The sequence below is a fragment of the Arabidopsis thaliana genome, chromosome 3 (assembly GCF_000001735.4).
Source record: "Arabidopsis thaliana chromosome 3, partial sequence".
In the NCBI taxonomy this organism is placed as follows: domain Eukaryota; kingdom Viridiplantae; phylum Streptophyta; class Magnoliopsida; order Brassicales; family Brassicaceae; genus Arabidopsis; species Arabidopsis thaliana.
This window is the reverse complement of record NC_003074.8, coordinates 15,160,737-15,188,235: the sequence shown is the minus strand read 5'-3', so window position 1 is coordinate 15,188,235 and position 27,499 is coordinate 15,160,737. Positions and strand designations below refer to the sequence as shown.

General features: G+C 37.9%; 4 protein-coding genes, 2 long non-coding RNA genes and 4 pseudogenes across 11 annotated transcripts; 6 read left to right on the top strand and 4 right to left on the bottom strand.

Moving 5' to 3' along the window:
• Positions 1-815: 815 nt before the first annotated feature.
• Positions 816-1,220, top strand: AT3G43205 (annotated as a pseudogene; the record flags this gene model as incomplete). The annotated part of the gene is made up of 1 exon: positions 816-1,220.
• Positions 1,221-1,609: 389 nt separating this feature from the next.
• On the top strand, positions 1,610-2,635 carry AT3G43200 (annotated as a pseudogene). The gene is made up of 2 exons: positions 1,610-2,117; positions 2,208-2,635.
• A 1,495-nt stretch (positions 2,636-4,130) lies between these two features.
• Positions 4,131-9,226, top strand: SUS4 (sucrose synthase 4). Of its 2 annotated transcripts, NM_114187.5 has the most exons (13): positions 4,131-4,371; positions 5,631-5,762; positions 5,859-6,137; positions 6,219-6,411; positions 6,494-6,829; positions 6,913-7,008; positions 7,080-7,253; positions 7,345-7,461; positions 7,548-7,714; positions 7,812-8,036; positions 8,122-8,685; positions 8,764-8,902; positions 9,000-9,226. In NM_114187.5, the coding sequence occupies exons 2-13, from the start codon at positions 5,659-5,661 to the stop codon at positions 9,030-9,032; spliced, it is 2,427 nt and encodes an 808-aa protein (NP_566865.2). In that variant the 5' UTR covers positions 4,131-4,371; positions 5,631-5,658; the 3' UTR covers positions 9,033-9,226. The 2 variants fall into 2 exon arrangements, with proteins under 2 accessions (NP_566865.2, NP_001326640.1); NM_001339091.1 differs by lacking the exon at positions 4,131-4,371 and having other exon boundaries at positions 5,572-5,762; positions 9,000-9,216.
• A 72-nt stretch (positions 9,227-9,298) lies between these two features.
• On the bottom strand, positions 9,299-10,193 carry AT3G43180 (RING/U-box superfamily protein; the record flags this gene model as incomplete). The annotated part of the gene is made up of 3 exons (NM_114186.1): positions 9,299-9,366; positions 9,594-9,717; positions 9,810-10,193. 3 exons carry the CDS (start codon positions 10,191-10,193, stop codon positions 9,299-9,301), a joined length of 576 nt encoding a protein of 191 aa, NP_189904.1.
• Positions 10,194-10,727: 534 nt separating this feature from the next.
• Positions 10,728-14,348, top strand: AT3G43175 (annotated as a pseudogene; the record flags this gene model as incomplete). The annotated part of the gene is made up of 1 exon: positions 10,728-14,348.
• A 1,133-nt stretch (positions 14,349-15,481) lies between these two features.
• Positions 15,482-16,088, top strand: AT3G43170 (uncharacterized protein; the record flags this gene model as incomplete). Its single annotated transcript, NM_114185.1, has 3 exons — positions 15,482-15,578; positions 15,671-15,734; positions 15,848-16,088. The coding sequence occupies 3 exons, from the start codon at positions 15,482-15,484 to the stop codon at positions 16,086-16,088; spliced, it is 402 nt and encodes a 133-aa protein (NP_189903.1).
• Positions 16,089-17,569: 1,481 nt separating this feature from the next.
• On the top strand, positions 17,570-17,787 carry AT3G06555. Its single transcript, NR_141260.1, has one exon. It is a non-coding gene; the product is annotated as an other RNA (long non-coding RNA).
• AT3G06535 lies at positions 17,681-18,038 on the bottom strand. The gene has a single exon (NR_141259.1). It is a non-coding gene; the product is annotated as an other RNA (long non-coding RNA).
• A 1,972-nt stretch (positions 18,039-20,010) lies between these two features.
• MEE38 (maternal effect embryo arrest 38) lies at positions 20,011-21,675 on the bottom strand (the record flags this gene model as incomplete). Its single annotated transcript, NM_114184.1, has 6 exons — positions 20,011-20,135; positions 20,204-20,283; positions 20,361-20,600; positions 21,071-21,347; positions 21,440-21,532; positions 21,603-21,675. The coding sequence occupies 6 exons, from the start codon at positions 21,673-21,675 to the stop codon at positions 20,011-20,013; spliced, it is 888 nt and encodes a 295-aa protein (NP_189902.1).
• Positions 21,676-25,620: 3,945 nt separating this feature from the next.
• On the bottom strand, positions 25,621-26,802 carry AT3G43158 (annotated as a pseudogene; the record flags this gene model as incomplete). The annotated part of the gene is made up of 1 exon: positions 25,621-26,802.
• Positions 26,803-27,499: the final 697 nt, after the last annotated feature.

Sequence of the window (27,499 nt, the reverse complement as noted above, 5' to 3'; positions counted from 1 at the left end):
TAATCAATGAATTTTACCTCTTCAATTTTAGATTATCATCAACCCTTAAACTTCTTCTCTATCATTTTAAAGCATTGACTATCTGTAAGCTATCATTTTCAAAGCTAAAGTAGGTTTTAGACTCCATCCCCTCATAGCTAGCTTTATATGCATCAAATAGTTTAAGGGTAAGTTATTATTAATTAATTGTATCAACTTTTATATGCATCAAATAGTTTACCAATATAATTTAATTTAAGAAAAGACATACAAAATAAAAGAAAATTATTATTGATACAATTAATTATGTAAAATTTTATAATATATACAATTAAATAATAAATTACCATAAACCATTAACTTACATTAATTATTAAGTGGAGATGTGGCAAATGCTAAGTGATGAGGTGTCATTCATATGAAGAGAGTTGGCCAACTTTCTCCATATGATTGTCACATCATCACATAAGAAAATGACATGTGTCATTATACATTATTTAACAAAAAAAAACTAATTGAGGAAAAATCAATTAAATTCTAATATCATATTATTCATTTTTTGAACTTTAATAGAATCAGTAATTAAATTAAATTTGTTGATTTTATGATTTTATGTTTATGCATAAGTTTATACAACTTATTCAACTAAATTTAAATAAGTTAATTTATATATGAGTTGGATATAGTTTGTAACTAATGAAATTGAAAGTATTTAATTATAAGTTAAAACATGTCAAATTTTTATATAAATAAGAATTAATGCATTATTTAAGTAAATTAAATTAAACAATAAATGTAATATGTTGATATGACAAGTAGCATTCTCTCCATTGCTAATGTGGCGGAAAGATGAGAGAAAGTTGATAAACAAGAATTTCTTGGTCCCGAAGTACCTTATATGAGTGCTATCGGTAGATTTATATATCTTGCAAATTGTACTAGACCAGATATTGCTTTTACTACTAATTTGCTTGCAAGATACAATTCATCCCCTACACGAAGACGTTGGAATGGGATAAAAAACATATTCCGGTATATTCGAGGTACTATTGATTTAGAATTATTTTATCTTAGAAACTCCGAGTTTGGTCTAGTTGGTTTTGCAGATGCATGAAATCTATCAGACCCTCATAAGTCTAGATCACAAACCGGATATGATTTTACCATTGGAGGAACTGCAATCTCGTGGCGTTCTCAAAAGCAGATATATTCACAAAGGCGCTTCCAACTTTTACATTTAGAAAGCATGTTCAAAGTATTGGAATGCGTCATCTACGAGACTTGTGAGGTCTTTTCGAGGAGAATTTTACGTCACTGTACTCTTTTTCCCTTGTCATGGTTTTTATCCCAATAGGTTTTTCCATGCTAAAGTTTTTATCGAGGCAATATGTAACTCCTCAAAAGTGATGGATACTCAAGGGGAAGTGTTAGAAAACATGGATGATTATCCATCTTTAGATTAGATCATATCACCTTATCTTATACTTATAAGTTTTGCTCACCAGGTTACCTTATCTTTAAGACACTTACTCCCTAAGTTTTTCCCTCCTATATATATTTACGTTGTTTCATTGTGAAATGTAGAAAAAGAGAAAAATAATAAGAATCTTACCTTACTCTCTATTTCTCTTACGTGTCTCTTTCATATACATATCAAATAGAATAATATTATTTGTTTTGTATGGTATGGCAATAAAAAATTTTGACCCCACTTTTTATTTTGCTCTAACCCAATTATTCTCAGGGCCGGTATTGCTCATCCATCTGTTCCATTTCAGACAAAGTTTCTTCTGCTGCTATTGTTGTGGTTGATCTGATAAGCTCTACAAGGCTTGCACTTAAGCTGGATAGTGCCTATACTGAGTACTCGGCTCAATACTTGGTGGACCATGTTGTTGCTAGCTCACACAGGCTCAAGCTCACTGTCAAAAACTACATTGCTTTTGCGTTAAACAATGGCGGCATTCCAAAAGCAGAAGATTGGCCACAGTTTGGATCTGTGTCAAAGCCTCTATCATCGTATAAACCTGCTCTTGTTCTCATGAAAGGATAAGTGATTGAGCCTAAGAATATAGAGGAAGTACGTGACTTGTTGGTGCATCAACCCGTGGGAGCAAAACTCCATGTGTTCAGTCCACGTAAGTGCTCTCGCTCTGTTAGGTAAAATATATCAGTATAAAAATAACCCACATAGTTATAATTTATATGTTCATTTGTGTTGTGTGTAGTAGGGAATGGTCCCTCTGGTGAGCCAGCCAGCTATGTTGGACTTAGAGATGGGATCATTGTTAAAGTTGAGAAGATTCAAAGAAAGACCATTGGAACAGTGAAGATATGGTACAAGAAGAAGTTTGTATTTCTCAAAGTGGCTATGGCCAGGAGGTTTGCACGCTTCTCTCAGCCTCAGGACATAGGACCAGGCACACAGCCGGACTTCGGGCCATCATTGCTGCTTGTTGACTTTTGTGTCCCACGTCTATCCATGGAGTAAGCAAATATATTTTATCTTAATAAGTATATAGAGAACAATATGCTCTACTAGTTTGTTTAAGAATGTTTCAGTTGGAGACTTTTTAATATATGTAAGCTCAGAAGTTGATCTCTAAAGACATGTTTACATGGGATGATTCATTTGTTATATGTACCACCAGTTGAGCATTTCAGCTCCTAATCTTGAATTGTGTGTTTTAGCTTTTAGTTTTGTCCGATAAAATGTCTTGTCGTTAAAGCTTAAAGCAGAACAGAAATGCAAATATTTCTGAACATGTATTGTTTTACTATACTTAGCTTCAATTGCATAATCCAAGAATTTTTAATTTTGCTGTTCTACTATTCTTAGCTGCAACTGTTGTAAAGATATACTTTGGTAATTTCCAAAAGATCAGTTGCATTTTCTTAAATTTCAAAAGCATAGGCAAGTACATAAATATCAAAAGAACTGGAAAAATTTGTAAATGTCATAGGATTTAGGGTAAATGTATAAATACCAAAGACACTTGGGACAATTTCATAAATATCTAAATACCTAGAGCAATTTGTTGAATACTTAGGAATCTGGTCTGATTTCTAAATTTCATAAACACCTAAAGATGGGTGCGATTTCGCATTTTAAATAGTTGACGTATGAGCCGAAAACTCGTTGCATGCAAGTATTCATCTAATAACATTTCTATAATTAGAAACCACAACAAAATTAAAAATAATAATAATAGGCCAATTTTTTTTCTTTTGTCCAAAGACCTGATTTGGGTCGTGTATGACACTGTATCTCTCCGATATTTAAGTCAGAGCTGATTTAGATAAATCTCCTCCTATTAGTTCGGTATTAGGTGAAATGGTCTGAGCGAATTCTTGCCCGGATTACTTATATCCGAGTATAATACTGACATCTTCGTCAGTTTAGATCTCTTTGAGAAATATCAAAACAAGTAACACGCTCTTCTGATCTTTGTGATATAGGACGAATTTTATAAATATATACCTTGAAGCCAACACAGAAATATCACAATATAGATTTTTTTTCTTGTTTTTCTACTGATTACCATTTCAAGTTCTTCAACAAAAGTCTCTTGAGACGTCACACACAGGAGTGACAAGTATACGTGGTAACTTTTTTTTTTTTTTTTGGACAAATATACGTGGTAACTAAAACTATGTAAGTCCAGGAATTTAAAATTTCAAGTGTATCCAACAATTGTGTATATATTAAACATTTTAAACCTACCACTATGTTTCTTCAACAAAGCCCTTCACGGCCCCACTGCCCATACACACAAACAAGTGACAAGCAATTTTGAATCCATTTGATTAAATTTAATATCTTAAGCAAATTAAAATAACAAAGAAAACAAAAACTAGCTTGCTCGTGGTAGTCTTGAAACCGTTGTTTTGTATGCCCATAGTTTACTGATGTTATTTTCTTTGGTTACTTTACTTATTAGTTTATTGACAAATTTGACATTATGATTACAATAGTGAAGCTTGGTTAATTAAATTACTTTATTGACATAATTATTATATATAAAATAATGAAGAAATTGTATGTTTTACACGCAGTACTCGATAACCAATAGAATTCTTTTTCTGTGGATCAGTATTGAGTATTGACCCGTGGGTATTGACCAACTACTTACAATTATTATAACTTAAAACAAAATTGTATCTCTCTAAACAAAGCATAATTAGTATTAAAGAAAACCAAGTTGTCGAAGAGAAGAGAGACTAGTATAAAATGATCCAACAAAGCTATTCAAATTCTTCACACTTCACTACTTATCATTTCTCTTCTTCATACTTTTCTCAAAATTTGCAATAGCTCCCTCCATCTTTCGCTTCATTCACTACATATTTCTAGTGACCTCCTTCGCCAGTGACTTTCCGTAGCAATTTAAGGTAATCTATTCTTGTAATGTATTATAATGAGAGGTTATAAGGTTTCAATGATTAGTTTAGTTTATGAAAATTTTTAATGCTCTGAATGTTTATGACATGCTAAACATTAGAACCTTCAAATATTTTTAGTTGAGTATGGTTAAAAAAGGTTTCACTGCTAATTAATTGATTTTTTTTTGGAAAAGTAAATCAATGGATTTTTGATTTCATTTTTTTTTATCTAGCAACACTAAAAATAGAATTATATACTCGGACATTTTTCCGACACATGTAACATCGCTTAGCCTAAACTAAACTATTTAACTTTTTGTTGATTGGTGGTAAGAGGAAATTAAAAGCTTTTTAGAGGGAATATGCTTTGAAAGATTCTTTAATAGTGTCATTTACTTTAGGATAAGAATAAAATTAGCATTGTCGTAAAAAGCATGCAACAAACACATTATAAACTTTTCTTCTTCTAAGAAAATAATTCAATTTAACAATTTAAGTTATTCGCTAATATATATATATATATATTTTACAAAATTTTCAGCTAACAAATCATGTTTTCATTTTTTTGTTTTTGTTAAATATGATAATCTTTCAATATATTTACTTTAGCTACTTTACGTTCCACAAAATATAAAATATTTCTTTTAATCAACAATAGATGTAAGATTTGATACCAAAAAATTTCTTGTTCATCAAGACAAATTAATGATTTATTTATATTTATTAATTAATATTAATTTTTCTTGATCTATGTGATAAAATAAAAAAGATCTTTTTTATTTTAGATATTTTAGAATGATTCAGAAAATAAAACCAATAGCGTATATTCTGTTCTACTCGTCTTCTAATTTTGAAAATAATATTTTCACAGAGAATTTTCCAGCTATATGTCGAAATCTTTTGTATTTTTTTTTGCTATAAAAGAAAATTCGTTGAATTACTTTAATTCATGGTTTGATTTATCTTTTCCTCCATTACTTATTTGAGAAGCCATAAACACCGCTGCTTTGAAATGGATACTGGATGCAAAATGTTTAAAGAAACTTAAATTGGACAGAATAAAGATGATTCTTTCAATATTTTATGTTGGAAAATATATATAATCAATTAATCATCTAACTTTAAAAAGTTAAGATAATTTTTGTATGATGGAATTTAACTAACTTTTTTCATAAGTCATAATCAATTTTTCCTTATATAGGCAAGCATTTTGAATTAACCTCTCTCCATTATCTTACTACATTTCTTCATCTTCTTATTCTCTGCAGTTTCAAAAGCTTTGTGATTGTGTTTGAAATGGCAAACGCAGAACGTGTAATAACGCGAGTCCACAGCCAGCGAGAGCGTTTGGATGCAACTCTTGTTGCTCAGAAAAATGAAGTATTTGCTTTGCTCTCAAGGTATTACAACACAACAACACTTTAAACTAACTAACTTGTCTTGTAAGATTACCTACAAAAAAAACCTAAATACTCTGTTTCTTTCTCCTTTTTTAGGGTTGAAGCCAAAGGCAAAGGCATTCTACAACACCACCAGATCATTGCTGAATTTGAGGCAATGCCTTTAGAGACACAGAAGAAGCTTAAAGGTGGAGCTTTCTTCGAATTTCTCCGATCAGCTCAAGAGGCAATTGTGTTACCACCATTTGTTGCTTTAGCTGTGAGACCAAGACCTGGAGTTTGGGAATACGTAAGAGTTAACCTCCATGATCTTGTCGTTGAGGAGCTTCAAGCTTCTGAATATCTTCAATTCAAGGAAGAGCTCGTCGATGGAATGTACGTTTTTCACCTCTTTATATCTTGTCTCTCTCTCTCTTGTTGCCCTTTTACTCAACTAATGTCATGACTATATCGCAGTAAGAATGGAAACTTCACTCTTGAACTTGACTTTGAACCATTCAACGCGGCATTCCCTCGTCCTACGCTCAACAAGTACATTGGAGATGGCGTTGAGTTCCTCAACCGCCATCTCTCGGCTAAGCTCTTCCATGACAAGGAGAGCTTGCATCCGCTGCTCAAGTTCCTCCGCCTCCATTCCCACGAGGGAAAGGTTTGATCACAAGCCACTCTCCTCTCCATTTGTTGTCTCAATAACAAAAGTCTAACATCGCTTTGTCTTTGCATCTGTGTAGACTCTGATGCTTAACAATAGGATCCAGAACCTAAACACCCTACAACACAATCTGAGAAAAGCAGAGGAATATCTAATGGAGCTGAAGCCTGAGACACTCTACTCAGAGTTTGAGCACAAGTTCCAGGAGATTGGTCTTGAGAGAGGCTGGGGAGACACCGCGGAGCGTGTTCTTAACATGATCCGTCTTCTTCTTGACCTTCTCGAGGCACCTGACCCTTGTACTCTTGAGAATTTCCTTGGAAGAATCCCAATGGTTTTCAACGTTGTGATCCTCTCTCCTCATGGATACTTTGCTCAGGACAATGTTCTTGGTTACCCTGACACAGGTGGTCAGGTCAGTAATGAAACATTTTGAAGATTTCTTCTTCTTTCTTCATTCCTTGATCGATCTTTAATCTCGTATATATATTCTTGAAGGTTGTTTACATTCTTGATCAAGTTCGTGCTCTCGAAACAGAGATGCTCCAACGCATCAAACAACAAGGACTCAACATCACTCCGAGAATCCTAATCGTAAGCTTATAGTGATTCTTCTTGTGTGTGTATGCAAAGATGTCTAAAACTGTTCTCTTATGTTTTCACAGATCACTCGGCTGCTTCCTGACGCAGCAGGAACCACTTGTGGTCAACGTCTAGAGAAAGTGTACGGATCTCAGTATTGTGATATCCTCCGTGTGCCTTTTAGAACAGAGAAAGGAATCGTTCGCAAATGGATATCAAGGTTTGAGGTCTGGCCGTATCTAGAGACTTTTACCGAGGTATAAATCCATTTTCTTCATGCAAAAACATGGATCTTGTTCACCCTTATTTGACTCAAATATATGAATAATGTGCCTTGTTTTTTCACAGGATGTTGCCGCTGAAATCTCGAAAGAGTTGCAGGGGAAGCCTGACTTGATCATTGGAAACTACAGTGATGGTAATCTTGTTGCATCCTTGTTAGCACACAAACTTGGTGTCACTCAGGTTTGTCTCTTGTTTCTATCCATAGCCATTGAGAAATATGTTGTCTTGCTCTAAAGCTAAGAATCTTTTGATTTATTATTACACAGTGCACCATCGCTCATGCTTTGGAGAAGACTAAGTACCCGGATTCTGATATCTACTGGAAGAAGCTCGACGAGAAGTATCACTTTTCTTGCCAGTTCACGGCTGATCTTATCGCCATGAACCACACAGATTTCATCATCACAAGTACTTTCCAAGAAATTGCTGGAAGGTAAAGAGAGAAGACTTGAGTCTCAAGAAAACAAGAATTTTCTACAATTTCCATTGGTTTAACGTTTGAGTTAAAAGCAACCTCTTTTCTTTTATAGCAAGGACACTGTTGGTCAATATGAGAGCCACAGATCTTTCACACTTCCCGGGTTGTACCGTGTAGTTCACGGTATTGATGTGTTTGATCCAAAGTTCAACATTGTCTCTCCTGGAGCAGATATGAGCATCTACTTCGCTTACACCGAGGAGAAGCGTAGATTAACTGCATTCCATCTAGAGATCGAGGAGCTCCTCTATAGTGATGTTGAAAACGAAGAGCACTTGTAAGCCTTTTATATGACTAATCTTGATCTTTAAATATGTCACGAAAAAAAACCTAACATTATTTATGCTTATACTTGAAAACAGATGTGTGCTTAAGGACAAGAAGAAGCCAATAATTTTCACCATGGCTAGGCTTGACCGTGTAAAGAACTTATCAGGTCTTGTTGAGTGGTACGGTAAGAACACTCGCTTGCGCGAACTGGTGAACTTGGTGGTTGTGGGTGGAGACAGGAGGAAAGAGTCACAGGACAACGAAGAGAAGGCCGAGATGAAGAAAATGTATGAACTGATAGAGGAATACAAACTCAACGGGCAATTCCGATGGATCTCTTCACAGATGAACAGAGTGAGAAACGGTGAGCTTTACCGTTACATATGTGACACTAAAGGTGCATTTGTGCAGCCTGCTCTTTATGAAGCCTTTGGGTTGACTGTTGTTGAGGCTATGACCTGTGGGTTACCGACTTTCGCTACTTGTAATGGCGGTCCTGCTGAGATCATTGTGCATGGAAAATCTGGTTTCCACATTGATCCATATCATGGTGACAAGGCAGCTGAGAGTCTTGCTGATTTCTTCACCAAGTGTAAGCATGACCCATCTCACTGGGATCAGATCTCATTGGGAGGACTTGAGAGGATCCAGGAGAAGTAAGTATAAAACTATAAGTGTGTTCTTCTTTTTTATAGTTTGAATGTTTTTAACAATCTTGTCGTGGGGTTTTGTAGATATACTTGGCAAATATACTCACAGAGGCTCTTGACATTGACTGGTGTCTACGGCTTTTGGAAACATGTCTCGAACCTTGACCGTCTTGAGAGTCGTCGATACCTTGAGATGTTCTACGCACTGAAGTACCGCCCACTGGTATACACTCTCTCTTCTTACCACACTTTATTAGACCCTTCTTAGTGTTGTTGTCTCTGGTGCAGTAATATCTCAAAGTCTCTTATTTCTCTTGTAGGCTCAAGCTGTTCCTCTTGCTCATGAAGAGTGAAAGAAGAAGATTTTCTACATTCTACAACAATAAAGATCTCTCTTTGTTATTTCACTCGTCATATTTTTCTTTCTTTTTTATGATATGCTTCACCATTGTTTTTTAAACTATTGATAATGTTTAATTATTAGTATTCAACATGAACAATGTAAAAAAAACTGATTACTAAACTACTTTAAGTCTAGCGTTAACCATAAAACATAGATCAATTATTAAAACGGCAATAACAACTAAGATAAAAGTACCGATTGCTGCTCGGCGTGCTGCTAAGCGGTGAGTGCAACCTCCTTGCTTCCATTCGGCACCACATGTGTAGCAAAACGAATAGCCACACCTATTCATCAACCATGCATAAACATTATAACAATGTTATTAATTGCGAGAGAAACATAATCAAATTTGTTTTAAAGAGCTAGAGAATGTAATGAAAATCTGCAAGTTAATTTGATGCATCCTTCCGAACGTTCGATCATGTGTTTGCAATTTCCACATTGACGCCACAATTTCTGATTTGCTAAAAATTTTAGCTTCATATCATTTGCACTAGGATTTGAACCCAACCTCTTGTAATCACCGCATGACAAGTCACTATGCCATGGAACTTTGCAGTTGATGCAAAAGGGTTCACCGCATTTGACACAACATCTCCTAACTTGAGTGTCTTGAGTAGAAGATATATAGAGCTCTGTTACCGACATTAAAGCCGAGCACCTCGGGTTAGGGCAATAAACTCTGTCTGACACAAAAATAAATTCCTCTGCAATCCTTTGTTCCCACATCGCTTTTAGTTTTAGGTGTCAAAAGATTAGCACAGCTTCTAAATGTTAGCTTATACTCGCATTGATCATGAGGACATCTCGGTACACATCCCTCGAGTAGCCTCGATTCTATATGTTGTTTAACGCAATCCACACAGAATTGGTGACCACATAAAGCAACAGAATACATCTGCTCAGCTTTGACATCCTCATCGAAACAGATACGGCAAATTGCAGGCATATGTATGCTGATTTCAGGAACTCCTGCTTCCATTGCAAGTTTATAAAAAGACTTATTTTGATTTTCAGTCACCAGAACTAGTGGGATGCTAGATGTTGATTGTTCTCTGATGTAAAGGCCGTAGGAGCCATCTCCTTGTATTAGAGTGCCTTCTTCCTCCATGAATCAGAGTTTTCTTTTTCCGTAGAAGTCACGTTGTATGACCTAGCAGAGCTAAATACTTCCAGGAAAAGGGAAGATAACAAATTATAAAGTAATATTTCCTCAAACAAAAAATTTAAACAATGTTAATTTTGCAAAAGTTGGGTTATCATTAGCATAAAGATCTCTTCTATTATATATAGGCCATGACACAATCCTAATCATAACCCAAAAACGCCAAAACTATCTAATGAGAAATTAAACACCAATCAGATAATAACTCGCATTATGTGCGGAATAAAACCATTAAAATAAATTATTATGTAAAATTATTGAGATTTAATATTTGTTTGTATACAACAAAAAAAGTATGTAATTAATGTTTTTATTTATTTTAGTTTATGTTTATTTTGTGTAAAAATATGTTTCACCCGTAAAATATTTGAATCTGAAAAATGATTTAATATTTTCGAAATCTTTTGAAATATTTTGATTTATGCAGTTTGTTAAGGTTTTCTATAATTGAGATTAAATATGATTGGTTTGCGGATTCATTGGAGTTCGGAAACTGGATAAATGAGATGGCGTTGATAGATATGGGGTTCAATGGCAACAAATTCAGGTGGCGGAGGGGCAGAGTGGCGCAAACTTATATTGCTAAGCGGTTGGATAGGGTTCTTTGCAGTGCTCACACAAGGTTGAGATGGCAGGAAGCAAGTGTTTCACATCTGCCTTTCTTCTCCTCAGACCTTAGATCATGCCCCAGTATATGTACAACTGAGTCCGGAGATGAGAGGTAATCCAAGTAGAAGGCCATTTCGTTTTGAGGCAGCTTGGTTATCTCACGATAGCTTTAAGGAGATGCTGACAACTTCTTGGCAGAAGGACTTAACGACCCCTGAAGCACTGAAGGCGTTGCGGGTGAAATTGAAGAAGTGGAATAATGAGGTCTTTGGAGATGTGCAGAAACGGAAAGACTCATTAGCAAAAGAAATCAAAGAGGTTCAGGACTCGTTGGAAATCTCACAAACTGACGCTATGCTCGAGATGAAGCCTTTCTTCTGAAGGATTTTGAGTTGGTGCTAGAGCAGGAGGAAGTGCTTTGGTTCCAAAAGTCCCGAGAGAAATGGATTGCATTAGGAGATAGAAATACTACGTATTTCCATACCTCAACAATTATCCGGCGTCGTCGAAACAGGATAGAAGCTCTGCCAGATGATGATGGTAGATGGATTCAAGATTCTCAGGAGCTAGAAAACTTGGCAGTAAGTTATTACAGACGATTGTACTCTATGGATGATATTGATTTGGTTGTTGAGAAACTGCCTAGTGAGGGTTTTTCAAGGCTGACTCGCGAGGAGCTGGGGAACTTGGACAAGCAATTCTCTGCCAAAGAAGTTGAAGATTCAGTGAGAAGTATGGGGAAATATAAAGCTCCGGGACCCGATGGTTTTCAAACAGTTTTCTATCAGCATTGTTGGGACATTGTGGGACCCTCAGTTGTGAGCTGTGTACTGAAGTTTTTTGAGACAGGACAACTGCCGCGTGAGATGAATGATGCACTCTTGGTCTTGATAGCAAAAGTGGAAAAACCTGAGAAGATTACTCAGTTCAGGCCCATAAGCCTATGCAATGTGCTGTTTAAAACTATAACAAAGGCTATGGTGATGAGATTAAAGCGAGTGATGCCAATGTTGATTGGTCCAGCCCAAGCTAGCTTTATACCAGGTCGTCTAAGCACAGATAATATCGTTGTTGTTCAGGAGGCTGTTCATTCGATGCGAAGAAAGAAAGGCAAAGTAGGCTGGATGTTATTGAAGCTGGATTTGGAAAAAGCTTATGATAGAATCCGGTGGGACTTTCTAGAAGATACGTTGAAGGCAGCGAGACTACCAGAACAGTGGATCAAATGGATAATGCAATGCTTGTCGTGTCCATCAATGAATGTTCTTTGGAATGGGGAAAGAACACAACCCTTTACACCTTTGAGAGGGCTCCGTCAAGGTGATCCTCTTTTACCATATTTGTTTGTAATGTGTATGGAACGTCTCTGCCATCTGATAGAGTTTGCTGTGGCTGAGAAGAAGTGGAAACCTATAAGCCTTTCGCGTGGGGGACCAAAATTGTCACACATCTGTTTTGCGGATGATTTAATCCTCTTTGCGGAAGCTTCGGTTGCTCAAACAAGGATAATCAGGAGGGTGCTTGAAAGGTTTTGTGTGGCTTCAGGGCAAAAGGTGAGTTTAGAGAAGTCCAAGATTTTTTTCTCTGAGAATGTTCATCGAGATCTCATAAGACAGATAAGCACGGAGAGTGGTATCCAGTCTACACGGGAGCTGGGGAAATATCTTGGTATGCCTATCCTTCAAAAGCGGATTAATAAGGATACCTTTGGTGATGTTTTGGAAAAGATCTCTTCCCGTCTATCCGGTTGGAAAGGAAGGTTCTTGAGTATGGCTGGGAGGGTTACTTTAACGAAGTCAGTTCTTGCATCGATATCGGTTCACTCTATGAGTACAATTGCGCTGCCTGCTTCTATTCTGACGAAGTTAGACAAAGCTTCACGGGATTTTATTTGGGGGAGTACCTCTAAGAAGCGAAAACAACATTTACTATCATGGGAGAAAGTGTGTAAGCCTAAGGAAGAGGGTGGTCTGGGTATTAAAGCTGTGAAGGAGATGAATAAGGCTCTACACGCTAAGGTTGGTTGGCAACTACTTCATGATAAGACAAGTCTTTGGGCTCGAGTTTTTAGAAGTAAGTACAAAGTTGGTGACCCACATGATAAAGCTTGGACGGTGGCTAAGAGTAACTGGTCTGCTACTTGGAGAAGTATCAGTTTGGGACTGAGAGAAGTGGTGCTCGTGGAGTTAGGCTGGGTTATTGGAGATGGGAGAACAATTCACTTTTGGACTGATAAGTGGTTGAATAATACCCCTCTGCTAGAGTCAGTTCTGATTGATGTCCCAGATGAGCTGATTAATGCTAATGCAAGGGCTTTCTGGAGGAATGGGAGAGGCTGGGATGCTGCGGGCTTGAGTGTGTTTCTCCCGGAGAACATACGGCTCATGCTCTCTGCAGTAGTAATTGATACAGTAACAGGGGCTAAGGATCGGCTCTCGTGGCGAGATAATGCGGATGGTAATTTCACGGTGAAGTCTGCATACTCTTGTCTGACACGGGATACGTCACAACAGCAAGATGTGAGCAGTTTGTTTGGCCGGATTTGGCGAGTGGTAACAACAGAAAGAGTGCGAATCTTTCTCTGGTTAGTCGCAAACCAGGTAGTCATGACAAATGTTGAAAGGCAGCGAAGACATCTCAGTGATACAAGAGTTTGTCAAGTGTGTAAGGGTGGGGATGAGACCATTCTGCATATTCTAAGGGACTGCCCCGCAATGGTGGGAATCTGGACTCGTCTGGTTCCTCCAAGAAAGCAAGGTATGTTCTTCTTACAATCTCTGTTGGAGTGGCTCTATGGAAACTTAGGAGACAGTGGGGTAGCTGGTGGGTGCCCATGGTCGACAATGTTTTCTGTAGCTGCTTGGTGGGGTTGAAAGTGGAGATGTGGGAATGTGTTTGGTAATAATGGGAGATGTAGAGATAGAGTGCGGTTTGTTAAGAACTCATCGCGGGAGGTTTTTGAGGCGCATCACATTTGGAGAGGGCAGAAACAACTTGGAGCTCGGATTGAGAGGCTCATTTCGTTGATACCACCGGGGAAGGAGTGGCTGAAGTTGAATACGGATGGCGCGTCGAAAGGAAATCCGGGGTTAGCGGCAGCAGGGGGGTAATCCGGGATCACGCAGGTACTTGGTGTGGCGGGTTCGCCGTGAATTTGGGGATACGTTCTGCTCCTCTTGCGGAACTTTGGGGAGTGTATTATGGGCTGTATTTGGCATGGAAGAAGAAGGCTTCGAGAGTGGTTTTGGAGGTTGACTAGGAGATTGTTGTCGGGTTTTTACGGACAGGGGTTAGTGAGTCTCACCCATTGTCATTCCTAGTACGCTTGTGCTATGGCTTCATTTCGAAGGACTAGATTGTCCGCATTGTTCATGTGTATAGGGAGGCGAATCGTCTTGCCGACGGTTTGGCGAACTATGCGTTTTCTCTTTCCGTAGGTTTTCATTATTTTGATTTTTTGCCGGATTGCGTATGTTCGATCTCGGCTGCTGATACTAGTGGCGCTGCAAGCTCACGACATGTTGTAGTGTAATTGTTATTTTTTTTTAATAAAACGGGAGACACTCTCCCTCACTTCATCAAAAAAAAAATATGATTGGATCAGAGAGTATAATCGGAAAAGAGTCGAAACTGTTAGTTTTATACAAATCGTTTCTTGTATATATAATGAATTTTAAATTTTATGATTATGTTAGACATGTTATTTCAATACTTCTTCATAAAATTATAATATACTTGAAATGATGCAATAAGATATTTGTTTGAGATTGTATATATACAACTTTATCCGTTATATACAACAGAAAATAAAGAATAATAACTAATACGACTAATTATAACGTGTGAACGTTCATAAAAAGTATACAAAAAAAAATTGATGTATTTGCTCCAATATATACATACACATAGGGCTCAACATATGGGTAACCCATTCGGGTTCAGGTAGAACCCATTCGGGTTCGGGTTTAATAGGTAAAATTTACTATCCAATAGGATAATTTTAAATATTCGGTTTTGGTCCGGGTCAAATCTAACCGGGTTCGGGTCGGTTTGGGTAAAAACTTCAGGCCCTAAAAATACCCAAAAAAAGGAAACGGGTATGTTGTATGTTGATAGCGGGTACCCAAATAAAAAAACCTTAAAAAAAGCAATAAAATTTAGTTATATTTGAATATATTTTACTAAAATTTAACAAACATAACAAATCATTTCTAAATAGATTAGTTGTTTTGGATATTTAGGTCTAAAATTAATTGACATATTTAGATTTATAATTATAATCTTAGATAAATAGATTATATTAAGATTAAATATAATTAATATTTTTGGATTAAATTTATATTTGGATTTTTGGGTACCTTGTTTGGGTAACGGGTAATCCCCGGACCGATCCGATACCCACGGGTTTACTAAACCTCTATCCAATAAAGTAATTTCCCAAAACCCTAATCCGCCCCAACCCGGTTTCTTCGGTTTCTGTGCTAATTCACTAAAAAAGTTTGGCTTTCTCATCAAGTTTTGCGTCTCCAAACTTGGTAGGGTTGACATCTGAACCGAAACACATTCCGCTGCCTCCACTTGTAAAGCTGCCTCATTCTCAAACCCAAATTCTCACCAACGTGGCCATGTCCTCATCTTCTCCCGAGGAAGACGACTGTGTTGTGGCTATCAAGTTCTTGGTACCTCAACTCAGCTTTGCAGACCCGATGAAGGCCACTCCAAGTGGACCAATATCAAAATTAAAAACCCCTGCTTCTTCTCTTTTTCGGTTCTGTTTTCCAAGAATGGCATGTTTCGCATACCTGGATCCGGAGGCCACCTCATTGGATCATGGGATCTCCACAATGCTAAACCAAATCCCAAGTTTCAGAGGCTGCGGTACCAAAACATTTCCAAACTGACTAAGACCGAACGCGAGCTGCAGGAGCGAACACTTGGTTAAGAACCACCACTGAAATGTTCTTGGTTAAGTGGTATAAAAAATCCTCTAGAAAGATCATCAAGGGTATTGGGAAATTGAAAACAAAAGCTTTAATGGTGTTCAAGCTAGACGAAGAAGCAAATGCTGTTTACACTCAAGACATGAGCGATCTCTTCATTTACCTCACAAAGTCTGACCCTTTATGTGTCCCTACTAACTCATGGATACCCCTGCCTCCTAACCGAGTCTTGATCTTGGATGTAGACGAAAGCAGAAGGGTTAGTCTGTGTCGTACACCTTCCAAGTTGTAGAGTAAGGTACCCATGGCTGAGAGTGTTTCCGTGGCATCTCCATTAAATAATAATAAGAAAACGATGGTCATTGGATATGATAAAAGCAAACTGAATATGTTGATCTTCTCATTAAAATTTTTAACTTGTTGTATCCAAACCCACACATTTAGTTTCTGCATTGCCTAATATCAATAAAAATATGTTGACCTGCTACGCCAAGTAATCTGTGGAGAACAAAGCTTCCTCTAGAGATCAAAATGAATTCTCACTTCTGTAACACCCCACTCCCACATATTTGGGTCAATTTATTTTTGACATTATGATATAGCCCATGAATAACCCAATCTCTTTTTGATGCCTAACAACAAGGGTTTTGTAAGTGTACATATATATTGGTGTTTGTATCACCCTCTTCATGGAAGCCGTCAACGGAAAATGTGAAACCTAAACCTATGAGCACACCAACACTTTAATCATTGAGACTTGAGAAGTTATATTCGTTCATAAAAAGAAGGAAGAGATCGTGAGCAACCGTTTTGTTTTCGTCATGTTGATAAATCATACGTGGAGAGATGTGAGAGAGAGATCTGAACCACAAATGGTGAAATGGAACTTGATCTAACAAAGATGACATGATATGACTCCAAAGAGAAGATAAGGATGAGAAGAGAATTGGTTGCAACGGAGAAGATGAAAGAGGAGATGGAGGAGACGTCACTGAGGTAAATCGATCACCATCACCACCAAGGGTAGATCATTAGAAAAGGGAGAATTGGTTGTGATAGTAAGGAGAAGTGGTGACAGAAGAAGATCGGACCCGATCAAAGCAAAAATAGAAGTCAAGAGGAAGGAGGCAAAACAGTTTCAGGAGGGCGTCTTGTAGGGAGAATTCCCAACACACCAGAGAGATTCAGATCAGAAAAAAGCATCGATGGAAAGATTACGTTCCCAAGAATCCATAGCAATACGAACTTTTAATCGGGGTTATATTCAAGAAGTTATGAGTATTTCTTTCTGGACAAGTAACTGGAAAAGCTGTCAAAATCTGTGCCGAAGTATAAATGCAGAACACTACGTGGCTACTGGTTTTGTGATGCATTTTTCCGATGAACCAGAAAGAATTAGTTCAATATCAAGACCTCTATGGAAATATCTCGCTTCAAGGAACTCAGAGTAGCTGACACCTTGTCAATCGGATCTAATATCTATCCGGAATTGACCTTGAAAGTTCTGCACAGAAACATCTCAAGTTGTAGAAACCTAGAAATCAGGTCTAATGCAGTATCTTCAGAAACACGGGAGAGATTCATGTGAAGTCTGATCGGGATGAAACTTTGTGGAGTTATTCATGATAATACTGGCTACATAATAAACAGTGGGATTACGTTTCTAACGGTTAGTCTTTGACTTATGCGCATATTTCCGAGGCAGATTTATATAGAATAAATCGTAACGAGTTTTATTGTTTGATGGCGCAAACGAGCTCGGTTGGAGCTGAAGCTTTGCAGGAGCTTTCATAACTCATGTATTGAGGTCCTGGTCGAAGGAGATTCAAGATAGAGCTTAAGAGCATGTGGTCGCAATTGAGATAATAAGTTTGTCTAAATGTGAAAGAAGGAGAAGTGTGTTGTCATATTTGACTAGACTAAGGTGAGGGTGGTATTTGCGAAGCATGGTATCATTTTCTTTTGTTATGCTTCCTAACTCATGATATGTAGGCTAGATCTTATTGCATAGGATAAGATTATGTGATGATATGATTTGATGATTATTGATTGATATGTATGGTGATAATGTTTAACTATGAAATATTATGTATGGGAAGGTTAAGTATAAGTATGTAACTATGATGATTATGTATGTTTGTATGAATGATTGGGAGAATCAAGCTATGGGCTGTGGTCTCCCTAGTAATATGGAGAGTGATAGACTGACGGGTTATCAACTGGTCAAGAACGGTTGATGAGCCCGAAATGGGAGTGTCTGAGCCACGAGGGCCAGCCTCCACTCATACGGTTCTAGTCATCACAAGGATGACTAGACCTAACGATGTGTATGTTTATATTATTATAGATAAGATGGTTGTTATGAATGAATTGTTAGAAGTTAAAGCATGTTCGGTTGTTTGCTTGTGTCTAAGTTTATATGTTATGATGATGGTTGTATAGCTTTAAAAAGTATTCTATGTTTCAGTGGGCAGAGTTGAATAACATGCCGTCTTGGCCTATAAGGCGGAGTTGAATAAAAAGTGATGATGGTTGTATAGCTTTAAAAAGTGTTCTATGTTTAAAAAGTGTGTTGTCATATGAATGTATTCTTTACTCACCCCATTTTTCCCATTTTCCTCAGGTTAGTAAGCGTGAAGAGTTATGTGCAATATTTTGTTCTTGTGTGAAGTTTAAAGAAAATGTTTTGGCAATATCAGATGAATAACATGCCGTCTTGGCCTATAAGGCGGGGTGAATGTTACATTAATCGCTAAAATAAAAGAGTAAACGATTAAATACATTAAAACTAAATTCCGCTAAAATCGCAAAACCTTGTTTTTAGCTAAAATCGTAAACCCGCATTCTCCGCTAAAATCGAAATGCCATATGTTTCTGCCAAAATCTGTAATTTGATTTCCTGCTTTTTTGCAGTTTAACCTTATACCAACAACAATGGATTTTTGAGGTAAGACTATAAGTTCGGTTCTAAAATTATTTTTTGTACTCTTAGCTTGTTTATTTTATTTTTCAAATCATTCTTTTATTTTGATTTTAGACCTCCGACTTATTTGATAAAGAAAAATACTTGGGTTCACCCCCTAAGGGGTGAACCCATTCATTCACCCCTTTTATTTTAGCCAATTAGAATCTGACACCTAATAATAATAATAAAAAAATTAATTATAAAATCTAATTTACCACTAAAACGAAATTACTTATCGGTTTGGATTTATTAGAAAAGGTCTGATTTAATTATTATAATTAAACAAGGTTAAATATCGGTTTGGCTTTATAAACAGATTTTAAATTTTACAATTAAACGAAATTAAATATTAGTTTGGCTTTAGAAAGTACGATTTTGCTTTAGATTTTATGATTAAACGAGGTTAAATATTAGTTTGGGTTTAGAAACGGATTTAGATTTTACAATTAAACGAGTTTAAATGTCGGTTTGGGTTTAGAAAGTACGATTAGGGTTTAGTTTTTTACGGTTAAATGAGTTTAAATGGCGGTTTGGGTTTACAAATGAGAATTAGGGTTTAGATTTTGTAATCAAACGAGATTATCTATTAGTTTGGATTTACAAAAGAATGAGTTTTTAATGATTTAATTTAATTATTTTATATTGATATTATTAATTATTTTAATTTTCTTAATCAGATGACATGTCAAATTCTAATTGGTCATCAAAAGGGGGTGAATAAATGGGTTCTTTGATAAAGGGGAAAAACCCAAAAAATACATCATTTATTTTTTATTTTGTCGTTTAATATCTAACTTTTTTTTGTTGGAAGAAAAATACTTCAGTTAATTATAGAGTTTGTTTGAGAACTAATACGTTTCTGGAAAATAATTAGAAAATTAGTACAGTTACTATTTAATATCTTGTTTGTACTACAGGTCGTTACTGTATATTTTTTTGTGAGACCCATTTTGCCACTCTGAAGCACACATATTTACGATTAATGCCACTGAAACCGAAATCGAGGTTTCCCTGTTGACGCTTCATATTTCTCTTCCCTCAGACAACTGTTTTACAGTTTTTTTCTCTCTTGGGTCCGAAATCTCAGAGAAATGACGAAGAAGAAAGCACCTTAATCGAAGATTCCAATCGCTCCAGTCCGAGTATTATGAAGTGCTACTCAAAATTATTGCCCATGGGCGATACTCACACCTCGCCCACAACCGTGACAGCCTAGGCGGATCCATGCTTTCCAACAAAGCACGCCCATTCAACCTAGGCGAATGGAATCGATGCCCATGGGGACATCTCGGTATTTCGTGCGCAAGATGATTATACCGCCACCCAAACGGCCTAGGAGAATCCATGTCAGCTCATGCATGACACGCCCATTCTCTTCGGCGACGAGGTGAAACGATGCCCGTGGGGACATCTCGGTAATATCATGCGCAAAAGTTATATACCGCCAACCCTAGGCCTCGAAGAATCCATGTCAGCCGACACATGACATGCCCATTCTTCTCGACCACTCAACAATTTTTGTCTGAGAATTGCAGAAAAAACTCCGACACTTTTATACCACCGCCACCTTAACGCCTCGAAGAATTAATGGTAGCCCACGCTAGGCAAGCCCATTCTCCTCGACGATTCATCAATTTTTGTCTGAAAACTGCTGTAAAACTCAAAAAAGGCAAAAAAGCCGATTGTCGGAAAAGTCGATAGTCGGTCGGACAGTCAGTCGGACGGTCGGTTGGTCGGACGGTTGGTCGGTCATTCCTCGTGTCGGTATCCGATAGTATCCCTCGATCGCTACCCAAGTCCGAACCGAGTAAGGGGGTTCCCATGGACTGCCCAGACTCCCTCAACACCCACCCCCTATATAGCTTTATATCCTTTTTCCGACTTGGCACCAACAAACATTGAAATTTCTGAGGTGACACCGGTGCCAAAAAATTAAAAATACTTGGAATTTGAAAATTGTTTTTGGCATGCTTCATAAGGATAGTGAATCCTATGTTCTGGTAAATTTACGTAATTTTCCGACACCTCTAGCTAGGTCATTTGACTTGATACAACATCGGATTTTCATGGTCTAGCTGGGGCTCCGTGGGCAAATTTGATGCAAACTGGACATCCTAAACTCTTTATCGATGTGTTTTAAAAGTTTCGATCACAAAACATTGAATCACATCCGATGATTTTCGAAAGTTATTCGATAACTTTTTTTTTTGTCAGACATCCGGCCGTCCTGGTCGACGAATTTTGGACCCAGTCGAGGATTCTGCATCCCTGGGCGATGATTTCAACCCCTAGTCGATGAATCCTCGAACACGATAGATTTACTTCGACCATTCTTCGTCCTAGTCGAGGATTCCGCCGTCCTGGTTGACGAATTCTCAGTACCGGTCGACGATTCCAACACATAGTCGATGAATCCTCGACCACTCCTTGTCCTGGTCGTCGAATTCTCGGACCCGGTCGACGATTTCAATTCCTGGTCGATGAATCCTCGAACCCGATAGATTCTCCTCGACCATTCCTCGTACTGGTCGAGGATTCCGCCGTTCTGGTCGAAGAATTCTCGGTACCGAACAACGATTCCAACACCTGGTCGACGAATCCTCGACCACTCCTTGTCCTGGTCGACGAATTCTCAGACCCGGTCGACAATTTCAACTCCTGGTCGATGACTCCTCAACCCCGATAGATTTTCCTCGACCATTCCTCGCACTGGTCGAGGATTCCGCCGTCCTGATCGACGAATTCTCGGTACCGGTCGACGATTCCAACACCTGGTCGACGAATCCTCAACTACTCCTCGTTTTGATCGACGAATTCTCGGATCTGGTTGACGATTTCAACCCCTGGTCGATGAATCCTCGAACACGATAGATTTTCCTCGACCATCTCTCGTCCTGGTTGAGGATTCCGCCATCCTGGTCAACGAGTTCTCCGTACCGGTCGATGATTCCAACACCTAGTCGACGAATCCTCGACCAATCCTCGCACTGGTCGACGAATTCTCGGACCCCGTCGACGATTATAACTCCTGGTCGATGAATCCTCGAACCCGATAGATTTCTAGATAAAGCTCGCCTCAACATATACTCGAAGCCGGAATATCTTGGCACGCTGGTGGAACTATTGGAGGGCTTCAAGACTTGGGATGTGCTGCTTAGTTCCTAGTTCAAAAAATTGTTTGAACTGCCTGTTGCAAGGTGTTCTCATTCTGCAAAGTTGATTCACGCGATGCTTGCTACACAATTTTTGACACAACGGAAGCATGAATTGTGGATTGTATATTGAGGGTTTCCACTCCGCTTCTCTCTCCGGGAATTCCAAATCACAACTGGCCTGAATTGTGATAAGTTTCCAAGGAATTTTGAGAAGGAAGATCACCAAGATCCTGCATATCTGTCTGTTTGGAATCGTCTATTTGGGGAGAAGTGTGTAATGACAGTCATGGATGTTATTGACATGCTAAGGGGAGATGTTAATGCTGAGTCTCGAAAGTGATTCTCGACATGGAAGATGCTGAGTCTCGCATTAATAGTCTTGATTGATGGGATTGTTGTTTGCAGCAACACAAAACAACATCGGGTAAGTGGCCCATTTGTCGAGATGCTTCATGATTTGGAATTCTTTATGAGCTACCCATGGGGGAGAGTAGCTTTTGAATCAACAATGGAAAGGTTTGGCCCTTCCGCTGGGGAAACATATCCTATTGCAGAACTCAAGAGCCAGCTATCTAAAAAAGAAGCAGTTGCTAATACGGGTTTCGTCTTGCACTTCAACTCCAAGTCCTCAACTCCGTTCATGCTCTTTGTAGTAGGATTAAAGAGCCTACATATTTCAGAAATTTTATCCAAAGGCCTGCAGTTGATCTTGGTCGCACCATCTTTCTCCGGGAGTAAGATGTTATTGACGTTGAAAACGCTGCTAATGTAAGTAACATTAAATACTGTTTATATATACTGGTATAGTTAAGTTTTAGAGTGATGGATACATTCATTTGATGCATAGTTTACCTAGTAATTTTGTTTTATGAATTTTACAGTTATCAGTGGAATACACACTATACCAGTCAGAAGCAGTGAACGGAGATCTCTCTTGGCCAGATGAAGATGACGACCACATTCGTAGAGATGGTGGACAAAATGTGAATTTAGAAGCCTCTGATGGTGTGTGGGATCTTTATGGGTCTGCAAAGAGTATTTTAGAGGTATTACTTAAAAAGTATTGACGACCCTCTTATGTCTTGTTGTATTAATTTCCCATTGCTGTTCATCTTATGTGTTTGTTGGACAATATAGAAAATTACTACAGAGATTTCTTCCTCTCCTATTCCAACCGCCAATGCAAAAGATCCAGAGAGCGAAGCCGTTGAGGATGATATATTTGCTTAGGTAATACTTTGACAATATTCGTTGTATCCAGTTCTTTGATGTCCTAATCAATCATACATTTCTGAAGCTCTTACACTGGTTTTAAAAACACAAATAATCCATACAAAGGAGACTACCTCTCGTATTCCAAACATTCCCAACCCCACTGTTATAGAGACTCAAGAAAAATTGTTTGAGGAAGAAATAATTGCTGGTTCGCCTACGCTGACTCCTTGTTCACTAGTAACACCAATAGCTCAGGTTTAGAATTATGAAGACCGGAATGTTCCTCATCCAATTCCTATATTCTTATATATTCATTGAGTAACCTGTTTTCGGTTTGGAATACTATTATTATGACATGTTATTCCCGACACGCACAAGGATTTTGCCTTTGATGAGGTTAAATACCGCAATTTATCCTCGATTGTTGCATCATCACCTGCTTATTTTGTTCAAGAGAGGACCAATATCCGTCAGCCGCTTCCGGATAAGCGTGTTCCTAGGTGCTCTCGCTTCCTCGACACAGCGGAGTATAGCGTAGATCCCATGATTAGTGCTCTGTTTAAGAGCAGAACCAAGTAACCTGCTTACACACCTCTCCCCCAGTTGGATGAAGAAGAGTTCAAGGCATTTAAAGAGTTGCTTGAAGATGATCGAGCCAGGTTTGTTCCTTGTATAAACAATAAACTTGTTTGTCAATAAGATTTTTGGTTTGAAAACCTATCTTTCTTTAATACAGAGAATTCACAATTTGCACTGGTCACAAAGTGGGTAATAACCACTTCTTGGACATTGCAAGAAAGGAGACGTGGGTCTCAACAAAGGTAAATTTAGTAAAATAGAGATATATTTATTGTCTACATCAACTTGAGAGGAATCCTGATGAGGTAATATTACTATATGATACAGCATATGCAGCTACTAACAGGAATGTTGATGAGGCGCCGGGGGAGAGCATACATTTTAAGGAGGGTAACCATCATTGATACATGGTTTGCAATGCTTCTATCAACACACCACGATGATTTTGTGAAATGCGAGGACAAGGCAAAGTACGACTGAGGGTCATCAGTGAAGGCATATGTATCAGGGAAATCTACTGGGATTTACATGAATTCAGAATTTCATGTCGATATTGTCTACGTCTCAATGAACTGGGGATGTTCTCACTGGGTTGGATTGGTAATCAACTTGAAGCTGCGACACATTGATATCTTAGACTCCTTCATGTCCCCAACTCCAGAAGAGGCTGTGGTGTTTCTAATGACACCAATCATGGATAACATTATGTGGGTCCTAAAGAGGTATTGCTGCCATACTCTTACAAAGGACATGACAACGGAGCCTTTCACATGTTCACCTATAACACGATTGTACATTGTGGGCCTGTAGCATGCAAGTTTCTTGAGATGCATGCTCATGGTATGGATTACGCAGACATGTCAGCGATAACAGATGTGGTGGTGACTCGCATTAGGAAGGTATATGCGATGGATACTTATGATATTTTTGTTGAATGTGAGGACGAGTACTAGTTTTATGTCAAGAGACTTATATATAATTTGTGTAATATTGAATTGGTAGGATGTTATTTGTATTTTAAACCTAATTATGTCAGCAATCTGTACTTTGTCATTTAATTTTATATTTTGTTAACAAAACTAATTTGTATTTTGTATCTTGAACCTAATTATGCTAGCTGTCCGAATAGGCTATATGTACATCTAGTCGCCCGTACATATAGGAAACACATTCTCTACAGTTACGTAGAAATTCAGAACAGTGTGAAAAATATGACTAAGACAACAAAGCGGATGCAGACTGAGGACTGTACAGATATACAACTACAGAGACTTATGATAATTGGTGTAATATCTGTAATGTTTATTTGTTTAGTACAAATATACAACTACTAGTTATTAGTTTAGAGCCTTGTATATAAGTTGTGAAATATATGTAGAGTAAAACTATATTTGGAGCTTATATATAATGTTGTACTTTGTTGATAGAGACAATGTTTTTATTAATAGAAATAGACCAAGCGGATAATGTCACCCGCACTTAATGTAAATTAAAATTCGTTTTCCATTGTCTACGATATACAAGTAGATGGTCTATTCTGAAGTTTCAATCATATCTTAAACATATCAGAACTTTTGAGTTCTCACCTCCTCACAACATAAACGAAAAATATCACACACCTTGTTCCTTCAAAAGATGTTGATTAATCAGTCAACACTATTTGTGAGTTAACATTTATCCCATAGAAGGCAATGTTCCAAAACTCATGGAAAAAATATATAACAAAACCCAATAGTATACATCCAAAAAGTGGTAAAACAATTTAATACAATAATTATACAAAAAACTAAGATAAAATACCAAGAACTATAGTTATACAAGAGGATAATAAAAACAAATTACATCCACATAAACATAAGATAATTTGAACATTGGTCCAGCAGAAAAATTAACGAGCCTCACTTCAAATCATTTGACATACCTTCCTTGACAACCACCATAGATAACAATCATTGCAAAAGTTCTCAAAACCTCTTGAACCAACATCATAGTCCATTGCGCACAATCCGGCGACGGGATACATTTGCAATAAGGATAGAGAAATGTCTTCCGGTAGGAAGCGTGGCTTATCCTCCGATAAGGTCGTAACTCCCTCACCAACTCCTCTCCCCACCGCCTGACTTTCTGTGTCCTTAACGGAACATGGAACATCCCGAACTGCTCAAGAAAATGTACCGCCATAGCCTCATTTCCAACACACATAGAGAAGATACCACAAGCTATTGTTGCAGCGCCATCCTCTGGGACTAACTGCGCTAGAAGCTCAATACCAGCGGGGATGTCACAACATTCAGCCACCACCCTTAGCCCTTCATAATATATGGCGGTCTTGTTATGAAAATTGTCTACAAACATATTTCATATGAATGTATAACAATATTACTAAAACCAAAAACGTCCCCTGCCAAAAACCTCCTCCATTGATAACCACACTCATATAAATGGCCACCGATATTACTGAAACCAAAAACGTCCCCTGCCAAGAACCTCCTCCATAGATAAACAAAAAACTTCCCAAATCTTTGAAAGATTCCATAGTGTCACCCAAGGAGATTCTTGCACGTAACACGATTGTGACCTATACCTCCACATCTTCCACACTTATTAGGAAATTAAGACTTATTATTTCCCTACAGAGGACAGAAAAGTATTGTAACATTTGAATTATATACAAAAAATATGGATATATATAAAATAACTGACCTCATATTCCCCAACTGAATGTATCCGCAGCTTTGGAGGTCTCCTAGAGTTATATTTATTTTCGGAGGCATTAAACAGAGAACCCTTATATTCTTACGGACATCCACCTCCGATGGATCGCGTACAAGGAGGATAGGTTCTTGTACCGTTGGTGCCCACATTCCTAACCTATGCATCTCTCCAACCAAAGTTCTGAATTCCAAACCCCTATCATGAGCTACAACCATTGCATGGGTAAAGGGAATTCTGATCTTCTGAAACTCCAAGCAAGTACAAGTCTGTTGCTCCAAAGAGACGTGGAATTGTTCTCCAACCTTTGCAACTACTTCGAAATCCCATCTCCCAACAGCCGAAACAGACATACCTAATGCACCTTTGAACCGCTTCATAAGTTCCCTTTCAACCGCAATAGGTATGTCTCCAACAGTTCTAGCTATTTTTTTCCTCCTGGATTTAAACCACCAAGTGATAGTAGGATTTTTACTCAATTAATCCTAAAACACTATCCTGTCGTTGTAGTATTTTAGGTTGTCAATCCAATCCGGTGTAATGCAAACATATGAGATATAATTAGAAAGCTCTAAGTCAAGCCGAGCAGAGAGTTGGTTGGTTCTAACAGTCCTAGTATGCAAAAACAGAAATGAAATGAAACTAAAAACAGAAATGACAATAACAGACAGGTGAATAACAAAGCAGAAATGATAACAGGCAGTCAAATGGATAAACGATTCCTAAGGATGGGATAATCGAATAATGTGGTCTCCTTAATCTATTCAAATGGTTGACAAAACTTCACAGAAGCTATCCCTAGACAACAAGTTCAACAACAGATTAATTCACTCCCGTGATGGAAATCCTCAAGCAAAGCTAGACACTGACCTAATTCTCATTAGCGATCTCTAACTAAGCAGGCATAATCGAATCAACTTGTTAAAGCCAATACCCTCTCTACAACCAATCCCTTGGGGTAGAGGCAGATATCTCTGGAATTAATAGGATCCAACGCCCATTAAACACATTCTGAGCGTTGGACGTCTGGACTCATATTCCACATTAGCCACTGAAACAAGCAATAAGCGCAACTAA

Coding starts and splice junctions, on each gene's coding strand:
- SUS4 (NM_114187.5), top strand. CDS start 5,659: ATGGCAAACGCAGAACGTGTAATAACGCGAGTCCACAGCCAGCGAGAG. Junction 7,462..7,547: donor ACAAACTTGGTGTCACTCAG/GTTTGTCTCTTG, acceptor ATTATTACACAG/TGCACCATCGCTCATGCTTT. Junction 8,686..8,763: donor CTTGAGAGGATCCAGGAGAA/GTAAGTATAAAA, acceptor GGGGTTTTGTAG/ATATACTTGGCAAATATACT.